General features: G+C 39.9%; 1 protein-coding gene across 2 annotated transcripts in view; it reads left to right on the top strand.

Moving 5' to 3' along the window:
* The window catches only part of mtmr7b (myotubularin related protein 7b), a 93252-nt gene that overhangs the window by 48025 nt on the left and 28905 nt on the right, over positions 1–16322 (top strand). For both annotated transcript variants that reach the window (XM_048529629.2, XM_048529637.2), the window contains exons 7-10: positions 3912–4044; positions 9673–9782; positions 10257–10382; positions 14593–14642. In XM_048529629.2, coding sequence (XP_048385586.1) covers positions 3912–4044; positions 9673–9782; positions 10257–10382; positions 14593–14642 — 419 coding nt within the window. The remainder of the gene's footprint in view (positions 1–3911; positions 4045–9672; positions 9783–10256; positions 10383–14592; positions 14643–16322) is intronic.

The raw sequence follows: 16322 nt of genomic DNA, 5'->3' as shown, positions 1-16322 counted from the left end.
CGTGTGGTTCCCCACGCAGACTGCCAAATTCGTTTGGCAGAATGCCTCATCGCCAGAACTTTCAAACAAGCACAAGGACATTGCTTGGCTGGCGGTGAGAGGGCTCTGCCAGTAAGATCCTTTATGCATGCCCGGAATCTCTGCGCCACCGCACGCTGCCCTCGAGGTGGCTGCGGGGGGCGATGAGACTGTTGATCACCTCCTTCTGGAGTGTGCCTATGCGCAGGAGGTCTGGAGGGGGATGCAGTGGCATTTGTCAAGGTTCGTCCCGAGCAGCTCCGTGACGCGGGACTCCGTGCTCTACGGGCTGTTTCCCGGGACGCACACCGAGACCAACATCAACTGCGCCTGGAGGACCATCAATGCGGTGAAAGACGCTCTTTGGTCTGCCCGCGACTTGCTGGTCTGCCAGCTGAAAGAACTGACCCTGACCGAATGTTGCAGACTGGCGCACTCCAAGGTCCAGGACTATGTGCTGCGGGACACGCTAAAGCTTGGGGCAGCCGCCGCCAAGGCACGTGGGGAAAGACCATGCTATGAAACCCCTCGTCCAGAATAGAAAAAAGGGCCCTATCTGGTACCTGGGCCCAGCTGGCGCCTTCCCCAACTGGTCAGGGGGCCAACTGGGACAGTGCGGGGTGACGACTGCCGGGGTGTTTTTTTTGCTTTGTTTTTTTTTCTTTTTTTTTTCTTTTGTTTTTTTTCCTTTACTTGGTGTACGTACCCCCTGGGTAATCCGGAGCGGCTTGCATGACTGGGTAGGTGTATAACTATGTTTTATTTTTTGTACATCTTGTGAATAAAGTATATTTTTTCAAATAAAAGAAAAGGTGACGAAACGTCTGAAAACAACCTTCCAGCTCAGCGAGCAAAGTCACATCCATTTAGAACAGAGTTGAGGAAAAACTTCTTCACCCAGAGAGTGGTGGATATATGGAATGCTCTGCCCCAGAAGGCAGTGGAGGCCAACTCTCTGGATACTTTTCAAGAAAGAGATAGAGCTCTTAAAGATAGTGGAATCAAGGGTTATGGGGATAAGGCAGGAACAGGATACTGATTGTGGATGATCAGCCATGATCATAATGAATGGTGGTGCTGGCTTGAAGGGCCAAATGGCCTACTCCAACACCTATTGTCTATTGTCTATTCTATTCAATCTAATTAACCCCTTCTCATTGTATAAGACAAAATCTAAGAAAGCCTTCCTCTCTCTTGATTCCTCAAAGTAATAGTCTAAAATTCCGTCTTGTACACTCTCTAGGAAGTTGTTTGCCAAACTATTAGTGCAAATGTGGTTTGTTTAGTCAGTGCACAGATTAAAATTATCTATGATCACCCTTGCTGCTTGTGTCTCTACTTTTCTGTTTAATGCCATGCACTACCTCAGCACTACTGTTTGGAGGTTTTTAGGCAACTGTTACTAAGTTTTCTACCCCTTATACTTCTTATTTCTACCCAGGCTGTTTCTATATCTAGATTTTCTGTGCCAAAATCCTTTCTCACTTTTATTGATGTCATCTTTCATAACAATGCCGGTCCACCCCCTTTTCCATTTAGCCTATTCTTCCAAGAGATTGAATTCCCGTGGATATTTTTTCACCGCCTTGGTCCCCCAGTCACCATGTCTCAACAATTGTGAACATAGTGTGCCTATGTAAAGCTATTTCTAGAACATAGAACATAGAACATAGAACAGTACAGCACAGAACAGGCCCTTCAGCCCACAATGTTGTGCCGACCATTGATCCTCATGGATGCACCCTCAAATTTCTGTGACCATATGCATGTCCAGCAGTCTCTTAAATGACCCCAATGACCTTGCTTCCACAACTGCTGCTGGCAACGCATTCCATGCTCTCACAACTCTCTGCGTAAAGAACCTGCCTCTGACATCCCCTCTATACTTTCCACCAACCAGCTTAAAACTATGACCCCTCGTGCTAGCCATTTCTGCCCTGGGAAATAGTCTCTGGCTATCGACTCTATTTCTGGTGTTAATTCACTTACCTTATAGCAAATGCTCAATGCAAATGCACCTTTTAGACTTTGAACTTCTTTTTTACTTAAGCTCTATTTGCTGCGACCCTTTGTTTCCTCTGCCTCCCTCTTTGTTTTTCACTTTTCTATCATTTCCCACTCTGGTTCCCAATTCCATTGTACCAACAAATGCTCCTGAAAGGGTATTCCTGCTGAGGTATAGCCAATCCAACTTGTATGGGTCTCATCCTCTCCAGAATTGATCCCACTGCCTCCTACACTATTGTCCAACTGTGCATTCATTTGACTTGTACTATTTCTGACCTTCTTAGCACATGCCACTGGGAATAATCCTGAGATTATGACCTGTGAAGACCTACTTCTTATTTCATAGCTCCTTATATTCTGCTTGCAGGATCTCATTAGTCTTTTTACCTCTGTATTAGGTACTGACATGGACCGGGACCTCTGTCTGTTTTCCCTCGCATTTCAGAATATCATGCAGCCCTACAACAATATCCTTAACCCGAGCACTAGGGAGTTAACATACCAACTTGGTGCTATGCACCTGTTCTTGCTGCTTTCCCCTGAGAAATTATCTATCCCAGCAATTTCGAAAATCGAAAATCTATATCCTGCCTAGTACTTTTACTCTGTCTACTGGTCACCCATTTTCCTTCTGCCTGTGCAGTCTTAACCTGCAGTGTGACCACCTCACTGTATGTGCTATTCATGAAGATCTCAGTCTTGTGAATACTTCAAAATGATTCCAACTGCTGCCCTAAGTCTGAAACATGGATTTCCAGTGGATGCAGCTGAATACACTTCCTGTGCACGTTGTCAGCCAGGACACTGGAACTGTGTCCAAATTCTCCCCTTGCACAGGAGGAACATGTCACTAGCCGAAACTGCCATGTTCTGACTTATCCTTAAATTATTCCCTTTTGCTTACTCCCTCTAGTTTAAACAATATTACATATGTACCAGGGACCTTTATCTTACACCTTGTTGTTGATCCTAGCCTGCTCTTCTCTGGTTCAGTTTTGTTTACTTGTCTGAAGTCAGTTAACAAGCAGGGCACATAATGAGTGACCCATATGACAGTGTACCTCAATATGCAGTATCTCGGATGCTGCAGTTGCAGAGTAACAGTGATGGCAGAGACAGGTTCGTAACCGAGACCATGGCAGATGTAAAGCAGTGAGTGGAGGAGAAGCGGAGGGTTACGACAAGAAGAGGGAAAGATGAACTCTATTGCAGCAAAATCTTGCATTATATTCAGTGTTTCAAAAAGGAGGATGGTGACACTTTGCGTTTTGCATGTGAGAAAACACTTCTCACTGTACTTTTACGTACATGTGACAACATATATAAATCTATTCAGTCAAAAAGCTTTCACTAGATGAACTGACTAAGTCTAGTCCAACATCGATGTGATTGATCCAGTTTATTGATTTGCTGCCACCTTAAGTATATTTAGCTTGTTTGAATTTCCCATTTAAACTTGAATTTTATGATTGCAGTCATCTTTTTTGATAGATAAAAATGACTGAAGAAGCCTTTGTGTTTGATCACAGCTAATTTATTTTGATTTGAACTGGGAACAATGTTGTTCTCAAATCTCAGAAGATTATGTGATATTGATTTTGCTGTCAAGAGATTAAAGATTAAAGTTATGATTTTTTAATCTAAAAATTAAATCGGAATTCATATGGCAAATGGCTATAGTCTAACAGGTTTATTTGAAATCACAAGTTTTCGGAGTGCTGTTCCTTCATTAGGTGACTTTGCATGGTGTAGTGTGACTTCTAACTTTGTGTCGACCCAAGTCCAACACGGACATCTTTACCTTAAGAATTAAAGTTATAAATATAAAATGTAATTCATATGTAATTTTACGTCACCTTGTTTTAAATTTTTCACTTTTTTTTCAGTTAAATGCAATGGCAAACCGAGCAGCAGGAAAAGGATATGAGAATGAAGACAACTATTCAAACATTAAGTTCCATTTTATTGGGATAGAAAACATCCATGTCATGAGAAATAGTCTGCAAAAACTACTGGATGGTAAATATTGGAGTCGATAAGTTCACACTTGTGTGACATTGGATTTTGTGTGGTTCACGACTGGTTACCTAATAAAGGCAGTCAACAATTTGTCGCAATTTTCAGATTGTTTAGTGAGTTTGTTAAGAAGTGGCAGTTTAGATGTGATACATTTATTAAGTAGACAAGGGAAAGTTTGCAACATTGACAATTGAAGATTGTTCACTGACAGAAGTGGACACATGATGTGAAATGTCTTGGTCTCATTGAAATTGTGAAGACAGTATCCTGCTGTCTAGCTGAGGTGTTGGAGAATGCTTGCCTATGTTTTCCTCTGCTTGTCCTGGTCCATCTTCCATCTTGAGAAGACAGCTTTCTGAGGACTGCCTGATGGGTACTGACTGTTCAGAACTACTGCCTACAAAGACTACTTGACAAGCACCCCCAGATGAGGACAGTCCTCTGCCACTGAGCACTTGTTACTATCCCCTGTTTCTAGGGAGTGGTAGCTTATGCTGTGTCATTCAATTGTCTGAATCCTTTTGGCCAATGGCTACTCATGATATCCGATCACCTTTGACCCCTTGCCTACCTCCATCTATAGGCTAGATTTCATTCCTTCTCAGAACAAAATCTTCTCAAAATACTGCAGTTACAATAAGCTAATGTGTGCTGGATTAAATCTTCTATTTGTGCTTGTAAAAGCCTAGTTACTACCATGACATTATTAAATGAGACACCATGGTTCACGGGAAATACTGAGTATTGAATACTAAATGAACGTAGTTTTAAAAGGACCACGATTACCAGCAGTGATAGATCATGTTGAGACAAAATCTTTATCTATTCTTGTTATTTTATTTCTTAACGTTTAATCCTAGTCTTGATGACTTGAAATTCAGCAGTCTGTGTGAAAGTGTCAGGAATGACCCAACTTTGATCCTTGGTTTGTGGTGGTATAGTTTCTTTCAATCAAGTCAATGATTGGGAAGGAAACTTAGACCCGGCATTCTAGATTATAGACCATTAAAATATAATTGTGGTTCCAGTTCCTGATTACGGATGCCTCTGCTTAGGTTTCTGAGAAAGGCTGTGGTTGGCTGTGATGCTGTCTGTGGTAAAATATTCTTTAGCCAGTCAATAATCATGCAGTTGAATGAAGAATAGATGCTTGGTCAAATGGAATCACTCTCGTAGAATTCTATCCCAGTAGGAAAATGGACAGAACATTGTTGGCAACGTAAAGCAGTTCTTTTATCACTTGTCCACTTCTGTGTTTTCCCTCTGTCCTTTTACATACTCCACCTGAAAGGTTTACAAACTGCCCAAACTTGAAGAAAAGTAGTATCTGTTGCAGTATATAGTATGTGGTGGATATGTCACCACCTGTGTTCCTGCTAAATTGCAGGAACGGATTTTGAAGCTACTAAGGTGCTTGTTTTCAGCCTCTGAGTCCAGCAGTGTAAGGGTTAAAAAATTGTAAGTTGAAAACATGAAATGTCTGTTGCACCCTGTTGATGTATTATTGCATTTATAGTGAATCACAAAATTGTATCCTGAAACTTTTAACTTGGTGATTTCTTCCTCTTTATTGAAAGCTATCCAAGGAAGGTATAATGTAAGAAAGTTGTTCTGAACGTGCATAGAAGTGAATTAGTCTATAACATTGTCATATATCCCCACGTTCTGATGTGAGCATCATTGGAAGAGGCTTGGGGCAAATTGTTAATCTTTCTGAAGGTGGGGATAGTTTCACTTACCTTTGATCTCTTCCAGTCAAAGGATGATCTTATGAAGAAGGGAAGATAACAAAAATAGAATGGCTTTTATCTTTTAAATTACAGGCTTTGTAGTTTGATTATCACAGTCAATGTATGTTGTTGGATTATACATGGGTGAAAACCAGCACTCTGACTAAATAATCCACAATGGTTAGTGCATACAAACTCAAAGTTATGGACTGGGCGCATTACATGAAGTATTCATTTGGAAGAAATGGAGGAAGAGACATGTACAATTATCACATCCCTTCATCCAAAGTACTTTTCTATTAAATCTTTAATAACCTTTTTTGAGCCTTGACAATCTTTCTAAAGCATTGTGCTCAAAATTGAACATAAAACCTCCGATGAGAACTGACCCATGTTTTATAGAAGTTCAGAAGAACTTCCTTGCCTTTGAAATCTCTTTCTCTGTCAGTAAAGTTGAAAATCTTATATGCTTTGTAAGAGCTTTTTCAACTTATCTTGCTCTCTTCAAAGATGGTTATATCTGTGCTCAAGATCTTTTTGTTCCTGCACTCCTTTTAAAAATGTACAACTCATTGCACAACCTAATTCATCTTGCCTGTCCGCATTGTTCCTGCCAATATCTATCACTTCACACTTCTCTTTATTAAAATTTCATCTACCGTATTTTTGCATAACATAATGTTTAATGGTATTGCTAGATTATTAATCCAAAGATCCAGATAGTGTCCTGGGAAGCCATGCTCACCCTTGCCATTGCAGATGGTGATATTTGATTTCAGTAAAAGCCTGGAATTAAGAATTTAATGACGACCACAAAATTATTGTGATTGTCAGAAAACCCACCTATTTCACTCATGTCTTTTCGGGAAGGTTACTGCCGTCTGGCCTATATTTGAGTCCAGAACCCGTAGCGATGTGGCTGACTGTTTAATTCTGGGCAAGTAGGGATAGACAGCAAGTGCTGGACTAGCAGGAGATACTCACATCCAATGAATGAATTTAAACAAACTAGTTTGATACTATATTTCTCATTGTTTATTACATTTGAGTTTCATATAACCTGAAGACTGGGTGACTTATGCATAAACCAGTCTAGGTCACTAATACATGCTAAAAAAGAACAATAGGCCTAATAATTTCCAATGTATACTTTCTTCAGTCTGATAAATAAATTCATCACTATTCTTTGCTTTCTGACCTTTAGTGAATTTGTATACATGCAGTTAATATCACATTTATCCTCCACACTTCTTAATTTTGCTTACAACATCAATTAAGTTATACTTTTTAAATGCCATGTAATTTAGAACAACAGCAACTGTACTACCTTCATCCATATTCGGTATTACTTCATCAAACAACCCAATCAATTAGTCAAACTTAATTTATTGTAACAAACCTGCGCTGATTTGAATGTATTAGGTCATACTTTTCAAAATTAGCTTTGTTCTGGTGTCTTGGTGGTATGGGGCAGGGAACGTCGGGGAGAATTCATTCACTCAGCCCTGCTGTTATAATTGTGGAAACCTGTTTTTCACTGTCCTTTTTTCACCTCAGCCTCCATCCTCACCTTCTCCCATTCTTCACTACCACCCACTCCAACCCCCTACTTCAACCTTGTCCAACTTCCTAGTTCTTTGCTGCTACCTTCTCCTGCAAGAAAATGAAAATTGTGTCATTGAGTGTCATACAATACATTCATCTGATGTGGCTATCATGGTGAAAAGCTGCCAGTGTGTGTGATCTTGCAGCAGGGCTAAATGTGTGAGGGTGAGGTAAAGCATGTGAGTGTGAGGGTTCAGTCGGTATTCCTAGGTGAGCAATGGATGAGACTATTGTTGCCCTTGGTGTGATGTATTGTGTGAATAAGAAATCACTCACCTCAACAATTTTGGTAGATTTTTAAACATATTTCTGTACAGCATCCATGTTTAAAGTGTAACACTCCTGTCATTAATATTCATTCCTATATCCTCCTGTTAACACTTGAGCATGTCTTTTAATGGGACCCCTGCACCTGTATTTGGGTTTAACCAAGTTTTTATCCCAATCCTGTATGCAGTGAAGAATCTTGTTTTCTTCTTGTTCAACTATTATTTGACAACCAAGTACACATTTTTAAGGCTTTCTTCGACAAAAAACTGCTTATCACCGTCAGCTTAGGTAGAAAGAAAATAATAATCACTCTTTAAATCAAACTTTCGTGCAGCTGTTTTGCATATATCTCTACGATCCCACTCTGATCCTTGTCAATCGTCTTTGTTATTTCTTTCAAAAACTCAATCACGTTCGTGGGACACGATTTCCCATGCACAAAGCCATGTTGACTATCCCTAATCAGCCCTTGCCTTTCTAAATACATGCAAATCCTGTCCCTCAAATCCCCTCTAACAACTTGCCAGCTGCTGACATAAGGCTCACTGCTGTATGGTTCACTGGCTTTTCCTTACTACCTTTCCTAAATAGTGGCACAATGTTAACCAAACTCCACTCCTCTGGCACCTTAGCTGTGGCTGTGATACAAATACCTCAGCAAGGGATCCTTGCTTCCCACAGAGTAGTCTGCTACACCTGATCGGGTCCCAGGGTCCACCTTAATGTGTTTTCAGATGTCCAGCACCACCACCTCTATAATATGGATATTTTTCAAGATGTTGCTATTTATTTCCTGTCGTTCTCTGGCTTCTGTACCCTTTCACACAGAAAACATTGATTCTACTTGATGATGCTGGAGACACCTATAAGGCATGGGCTTATTAACCAAATTAAAGTATTAAAATACCACCTACAGGCCTGATGGGAAATCATGACTCCTAAATATGGGTAAGATAGTTTTAGAGATTCCATAGAGACAGTTCATATGTGAAACACATGTAAGATTTCAAATCGAAAGGGAACATCATATAGTAGGCCAAATTTTCCAGGTTTCCACAGAGGAGGGCCAAAAGGGCCTGTTCCTGTTCTGTACTTCTAGGACTGGGAGCTCTGACAACTGCATCAAATTGTAGGTGCAATCCCCATACCTGGCCAGTCATTCATTAGCAGACAGAAAATTTATTTTTGTTTTAAACCATTCTGTTCTGATATGTTATCCCTGGGACAGGTGGAATCTGCACCCAGACCTTCTGGTTCAGAGTTAGAGATGTTACCACTGCACCACACATCACTGTCCTGTTCTGGAATCACTTAATATTCTGATCCCATGTGCCTGGCGTATAAGTCTCCTGATAAAGATAAATCTTTGAGCTGCCTTGTAATGTTTTGGGACTTTTTTGTATTTTATATTTGTTTTTGTCTACATTTATAATGCTTGCATTGGGAAAGGAGTTGTTATGATGAGAGTGTCAGAGATTGTTTTATCTACCATAAGATTGCCTGTAAATTTGTTTGCTGATGTATGATTTTGTGGTGAAATCATGCTTGCAGAAAATGTTATTTTAATGTCAGAACAGTTGGACAACAAAAACATGAACTAGGCATTAGACAATAAAAAGATGATATGCACTCAAGAAAGAAGAAAGTCAATGAATAGGAAAGATTTGGATGAATATGGACAAAACGCTGACAAACAAGACTAGATTAACTTAAGATATCTGGTTGGCATGGATGAGTTGGAGTGAAGAGTCTGTTTCTGTTCTGTATGACTGTATGAATCTATGAGTAGTGCCATTATATCAAAAAAGTAATGCAAAAGAGACGTTTCCCTTGTCCTAGTCCAGTGTGGTTACCGTTATTGTTAACAACATTGGAAACTTGCATGTGACACAAAATATAATTATATTTGCAGTTCTATAAAGCAAAAGGTTCCCTGTATGATTGCATTTGTCGGTGTGCAGATCAAGAATAGTTTAGAATGTATGATTTATATAATATTACTGAGATTTGTTTTTTTTTAAAGTCTGTGAGCTTCGATCTCCTTCAATGAGTGACTTTCTATGGGGTTTGGAGAATTCTGGCTGGTTGAAACACATTAAAGCCATTATGGATGCTGGAATATTTATTGCAAAAGTAAGTCAGTTAATCTAAAGTTGCTTTAATGATACTGTTTTCAGTTTTTTTTTGTTTGTTTTCTCTTGAATTGCCACTGTCCTCATCTCTGAGGTGGTACAGTCAAACATATGAAAATCTCACTCAATGCTGCAGGACAGCTTCAGTTGTTTTATTTACACATTAGAGAATATGTTAGACTAGATTAAAAACAAAATGACACCTCACAGGACAATGCTTAAATATAAATATAGAAAAGTCGTTCTAAAGAGCCATGAGTAAGCTCAGGTTTTGTTCAACATAAGTTTGTATTTTAATGTTACAAACTAATAAACTGTCTTCAGAATTACTTTTTGGTTTCTTATGGAACAAAACACAGTTTTTGTGAATATAGCACCACCACCAGATATGGGATTCCTTACCCTGATCTGCTGAACTTTAGCCATATGTCTACGTTCTTTGATGTAAATATGCTGCGGTATTTTGTTATTTCAGGCAGTTGCTGAAGAAGCAGCCAGCGTGTTGGTTCACTGCTCAGATGGTTGGGACAGGACAGCACAGGTTTGCTCCATAGCAGGCCTGCTACTTGACCCATTTTACAGAACTTTAAAGGGATTTATGGTAAGTAGAATACACTATAGCAGAGGGAAAAGGGAAGCAGACAGATGTAAGTCTTTATGTCGATGTTTTTATTAGGATTCTTTTCTTTTTTTTAAACCCTTATTTTGAAACGTCAAAATTGTATTGAGGTTTTAATTAATTAAAAAATGTTTGTGGGATATGCGAATTGTTGATTAGGACAGAATTTATTGCTAATCCCGAATTTCCTGGAAAAGATGGCGCTTGAGCTGGCTTCTTGAACTACTATAATAGGGATACCGACAGTGCTGTTAGGAAGGAAGCCCTAGGAATTTGATCCAGTGACAATGAAGGCACAGCAATGTAGTTACAAGACCATTCATTAATGAATTGAATCAAGTAGAGATAGCAAGGCTGGCAGTGTGTTGCAGCTGCGGTATGTGGGAGCTGATGAACGTGAGTACTATCCACCATGACCACATCCATAGCAAGTGTACCTGCTTGAGGCACTGACACTCAGAGTTGAATGGCTGTGGATACTACAACATATCAGGGCGAGAGTGAGACCCCTGGACACTTTCAGGAGGCAGCCTTACCCCTAAGATAAATTACATCAACTTTGAACTGTGGTCACGGACAGTATAGTGTGACTGTGTGTGAACATTATGGGGATCCAGAATGTGGCTCTGAAGAAGCCTGTACCAGTGTCCTTGCCTCTTACTATGAGATTTTTGCTGCTGATGTAGACAAAGGCACAGACTGCAGATAGGATAAGCAAACTGGACACTGTTGTGGTCAGAGTGCTATACCAGTGGAGGGAAGAATAGTCAAATATATTGTATTAGAGGATAGCATAGTTAAAGGAATGGGCACTGAAATGTACAGCAAAGAGATTCAAAGTCTGTGATGCTTTCCTAGTGTGAAAAGGCATCTTTTCTGGGTTGAAGAGGAACATGAAGTGAGGGGGGAAGGATTCAGTTGTCATGATCCACATTGGTACCAATGATAAAGGTGCGACTAAGTGAAAGGTTCTGCTGGGGTTTACGAGCAGTTCAGGGCTAAATTTAAAAGCACACATTACTACCTGATCCATGTGAAAATTGGTGTAGGATGAATAAGATTGGAGAGGTAAATGTGTCACTCAATGATTTGTGTGGGGGAAGTGGATTCTGATTCACTAGTACTGAGGAAAGAGAGAGGGCTTCATTTAAACCATGCTGGAACCAGTGTCGTGGTGAATAGTATAACCAGGGTTGAATTTGGGACATAAACCAATTAGAGGGCAGAATGTGGGTTCATTGAAGAGAAGTTTAATAAATCAAAAAGAAACAAGGGAGCAGAGGTGCAGGGCAATTAAGATGCAAATGATAATCAAAGTGTGAAAAGGAGGTGTAGAAAATAAATGCAGAAGAGTATACCAAATATTGGAACCAGTGCAAGTAATAATGGGAAAAAAATCAAGGCTTAAGGCTATTTATCTGAATGCAGGTGGCATTTCTAACAAGGTGGTTGAGTGAGTGACAGCACAAATAGAAATCAATGAATATACTTGTTTGCTATTATGGAAGATACGGTTACATGGTGACCAAGACAAGGATTCTGAGACTGGGAACTCAGTATTTTATGAGTAATCAACATTTTGGAAGAATAAACAAAAAGGAACCAGAGTTGGGCTGTCTTTGTTAATAAAGGAAGGTGTCAGTGTTATGGCATGTAATGCTATGAGTTTAACAGATGTGTAATCAGTTTGAGTGGAAATAAGGCATTGCAAGAGGAAGAATTCACAGTTCTGAGTCATACTGTAGGCCCCTGAAGAGTTGCCTCACTACAGGCCAAAATATAAATTGGGAAATAACGGAGGCTTGTGAGAAGTGCCCCGTAGTTGTTGTGGGTGGTTTAATCTGCATATAGACTGTACAGAAGATGTGGACAAGGGTGACATGGAAAGAGTGATAATGGGAACTGCAGATGCTGGAGAATCCAAGATAATGAAATGTGAGGCAGGATGAACACAGCAGGCCAGGCAGCATCTTAGGAGCACAAAAGCTGACATTTCGGGCCTAGACCCTTCATCAGAGGAAGGGTCTGATGAAGGGTCTAGGCCCGAAACGTCAGCTTTTGTGCTCCTGAGATGCTGCTGGGCCTGCTGTGTTCATCCAGCCTCACATTTTATTATCATTGACATGGAAACAGAATGTGTAGAGTACGTCAGAGATAGTTTCTTAGAGCAATACGTTGCAAAATCTGCCTGGGAACAGGTTTTTTCGGATCCCGTAATGTGTAATGAGTCAGGTTAATTTGGGGTAGAATGAGGTGGGTTGACTTGCTGATGTAGCCACAGTATTTATATGGCTGATTCGTTTCAGTTTTTTGTCAATGTTAACCCTTGGACTGTTGCAAATGGGGAACTCAGTGGGGGGGATGGTTAGTTTCAGTCATGTTTGAGAATGTTATTATCTGGCCCTTATGCAGTATGAATGTTATTTGCCAGTCATCAGTATGTCACCATGCTGGATCCTAGCCTGGGCAAATGTGGAGGACTGATAGTAAAAGAGTATCTGATTGTAAAATTAAATAAAGGTTGATATGAAGATCACTGTGACGACTCGTGTAAAACAGGGAACAGTTGAATGAGAAACCATTGTCTCAACAAAGATAGAAATTTCTGGAGATACTCGGCAGGTCTGGCAGAATTTGTGGAAAGAGAAACAGAGAAAATGTTTTGAGTCCGTTGACCCGCATTCAGAACTGATGGCATCTTGGAAAAAGTGGCTTTATGTTGATGACAGAGCATGGAGGGGTGGGGAGTCGAGTGGACTGAATAGAAAGAGTAAGTTAACAGTTGGAGATGGAGTGCAGAGAGAGAAGTTAGGCAAAGAGATTGCTGAAAGTAAATCAGGGAAGAAGAAAAGCTAGACAGGTTGATAATGGGAATTATGAGAGGGTGAAAATGGGAAAGCTGTACTGAAAGCAATCCATTGTCATGACAGGGCCTAGAGTATAGAGTGGTGGGTAAAAGACATTGAGGGAGGTGTTCAGGTTCAAATATTATTGAAGGCTACAATGTTTTCATGTGGAAAATGAGGTTCTGTTCTTCTAGCTTACACTGAACCACGCTGCAGCAGCGCACCTGCCCCAAGACAGATATCTGGGCTATGGGAGAACTGGAGGTACTTAGACTTTGCAATATTGAAAGCAAATAATTGAGAGTGATCTTATTAAATATGAGAGGAGGAGTTTTGCTTATATGTGAGGTGAATAGAAGGCAAAAGGCAAATTTTGAGCACAATTGCAGTCTAACTCATGACACTACAACAAGGGGGCATAATTCCACCTAATAAAGCATAAACATGGGGCTGATGTTGGAAAGTTAGTTTTAATATGCAGTATTTCATACAGCTGATACAATTTGTATGAATGCAAAAACTCCTTAACACAGTTTGGTGCACATTTAGAAGTCTCAACCTGTGGAGTGGGTGACTTTTCGAGCAGCAGTCAGGAGCTAGAATTTCTAGCAATGCAGTACCAACAATACCTTAAAAAACAGATAGCAGTGTACCACAAATTTAGCGTTGTATCCACGTCTCTACTTCAATAGATCATCTTTTATAAAACGGATGAAGTCAAATGTGTAATGTATCCACAGAAATTGTGCATGAAAATCAGCCTAACTAACGCAACAAAATTAGCAGGTGTGCCAAGACAGTGCAAATAAATGAAAATAAAGGGTTCATTTATTTAGATTAATCCAGTAGGCCCAGATATCCCTTTTTATATTTTCTACTTTCAAGTGTCAAACTTGGCTTGATGCTATCTCTTTCACCACTTAATCAGGTGGTTGTGGATTCAAACTACCTTGCAGACATTGATCATATGATCAAGGCTGCGCTTTGGGCTGCTGTACTGAGGGAGTGCAATACTGTTGGAGGTGACATTGTCCTGATGGTCCTTCTGTGATTACGCTGAATCACCAAAGTTGGAATAATCAGAATGGTCCCGTGTGAATGACCGAAGCCCAATCTGGAAAAAATAAGTTCCATGGAAGAAATTCTAACAGTATGAAATGAGTTTGCATTTGTTAATAACCTTAAGACATGCTATGCAAATGATATTTATTTCTTCCTTTCTTAGTGCAAATTGACTGGTTATTCTGATTTTTCGACTATAACATGAGAGATTTGTAAAGTCAATTGCTTTTTGTCATTGTCACAATTATGATTTTATAAAGTCCTTTTCATAATTTTTAATATAGGTTTTAATTGAAAAAGATTGGGTTTCCTTTGGACACAAGTTTAATCACAGGTAAGCATAATCATCAAAATTTAATTATGTTCCTTAAAGTATATTCATATTCTTTTCTTCATACCAGCAAATATTGACTGGATTTTTCAAAATATCAAATATAATCAGTATTGGAGAAATGCAAATCCCCAAAGAAGAAGTATTCTTTATACTGGTAAGTTGAATAGTTATGATGACAAATTTGTTCTGCGTATTTTATGTTATTTCTTAGATAAAATTGTGGGCAGTTTTATCTCTTCCCATGCTTTTCGTGGTTGTTTGCCGCACTTAATACTAGGTATCTGAGTTCATGGCAAGTTTACTTCTGTAATTTTGTTTCTCGGCATCCAGTGTCTGATAGTATAATTGATCTTGGGAACTTGTTTACTGTAGCTGAAAAAGAGATGATTTTGAAGGTTTTCTGCACCACCAGGAGGATGGAAAAATGCCAACTTTTAGATGGAACAACAATTTATACTCTTGTGAAATGGATATTTCCAGTGGACCTAGTGAACTCCAGAGCAGTTTCCCCCAAAACTCTTGTTTGCTTTTAAAAAAAATGTTGCATTGATCAGGAAGCGTTATGGGGAATGCACCAGGGAACACTGACTTCAACCTAAGTAGGACTGGGTCGTGTGATTGAATTTACGTTGCTTCTAACAAATGTTAAATGAGCCACAGTGTGAGCCCAAATGATAGCCTCAAGCAATTGTTAGAATTATTAACACACACTGAGTTTATTAAGTAGGAGCTGCTCAATCTTGGAACCACATTTAATTCTGAATGTTACAGGTGAAATTTTCTCCTCTGTGGTGCTGCAGGAGCAGTGATAGGAAAGTTAGGAGAATATAGAGAGAATTTTTTTATAAATTGAAACTTTGTATTGAGAAAAATGTTTGCAATTTTCCCCACAAACCTTTGATGGTGACTTCACAATTCAGTCATTTTTGAGCAGCACGACCTTACTTCCGTGCATTTACATCTCACTACAGACCTAGCTCTCCTTACTTATATGTCACTTCCAATTCTGGTCTCCTTCCCTGAGACATTCAATGGCACAAATTCCTGACATATAAATCAGAGTGAGCATCTGATGGCTGCACTTTGCCAAATGTTTGTCGCAGTCCTTATGCAAGCACTGTTTCACAACAATGTCACTGCATGCTCCATGGTCAACCTGTTTCTCAATCCTTTGACTATAGCAGTCAGCTGTGGCAAACCAGCCCGTCTACATCATACCTATGCACGGGCCACTTCAGACACTACATTAGACCTTCAACAATTTACCTTGGAGCTCAGGGATACCTAAAAGTTTCATACATCTGCCAGTTTGCTTGCCATACAGCAGTACACATGCATTTTATTCATCTTCACATTTCTTTAACGCAGACCACACATTACATGCAGCTTTTTATGTTAGGGAGCAGTGAACAGTGAAGGGAGTCAGCATGTCATTGTGCGGCAGTATCACACCTTGCAACAAGTGGCTACAGTTCATTCAGCAGACTGCCTGAGTTGCAAGCAAATGGCCATGTGTGAATGTCAGAGAGATGCAGTCGGTAGTCAGGTGAAGGGTTGTGGAGTTAGAACAATTGTCAGTCAAGGCCCGTCTAATTCCAGGCCAAAAGGTTGCCTGCAGTTAGGCACTTAGTGTTACCAGAGGCCGGAGATCTATGTCCTTGCAAGTTGGGAATTAGCTTG

Source organism: Stegostoma tigrinum, chromosome 1 (assembly GCF_030684315.1).
Source record: "Stegostoma tigrinum isolate sSteTig4 chromosome 1, sSteTig4.hap1, whole genome shotgun sequence".
Lineage (NCBI taxonomy): Eukaryota > Metazoa > Chordata > Chondrichthyes > Orectolobiformes > Stegostomatidae > Stegostoma > Stegostoma tigrinum.
Note: the sequence above shows the minus strand (reverse complement) of the source record. Positions and strands in the feature narration are given on the sequence as shown.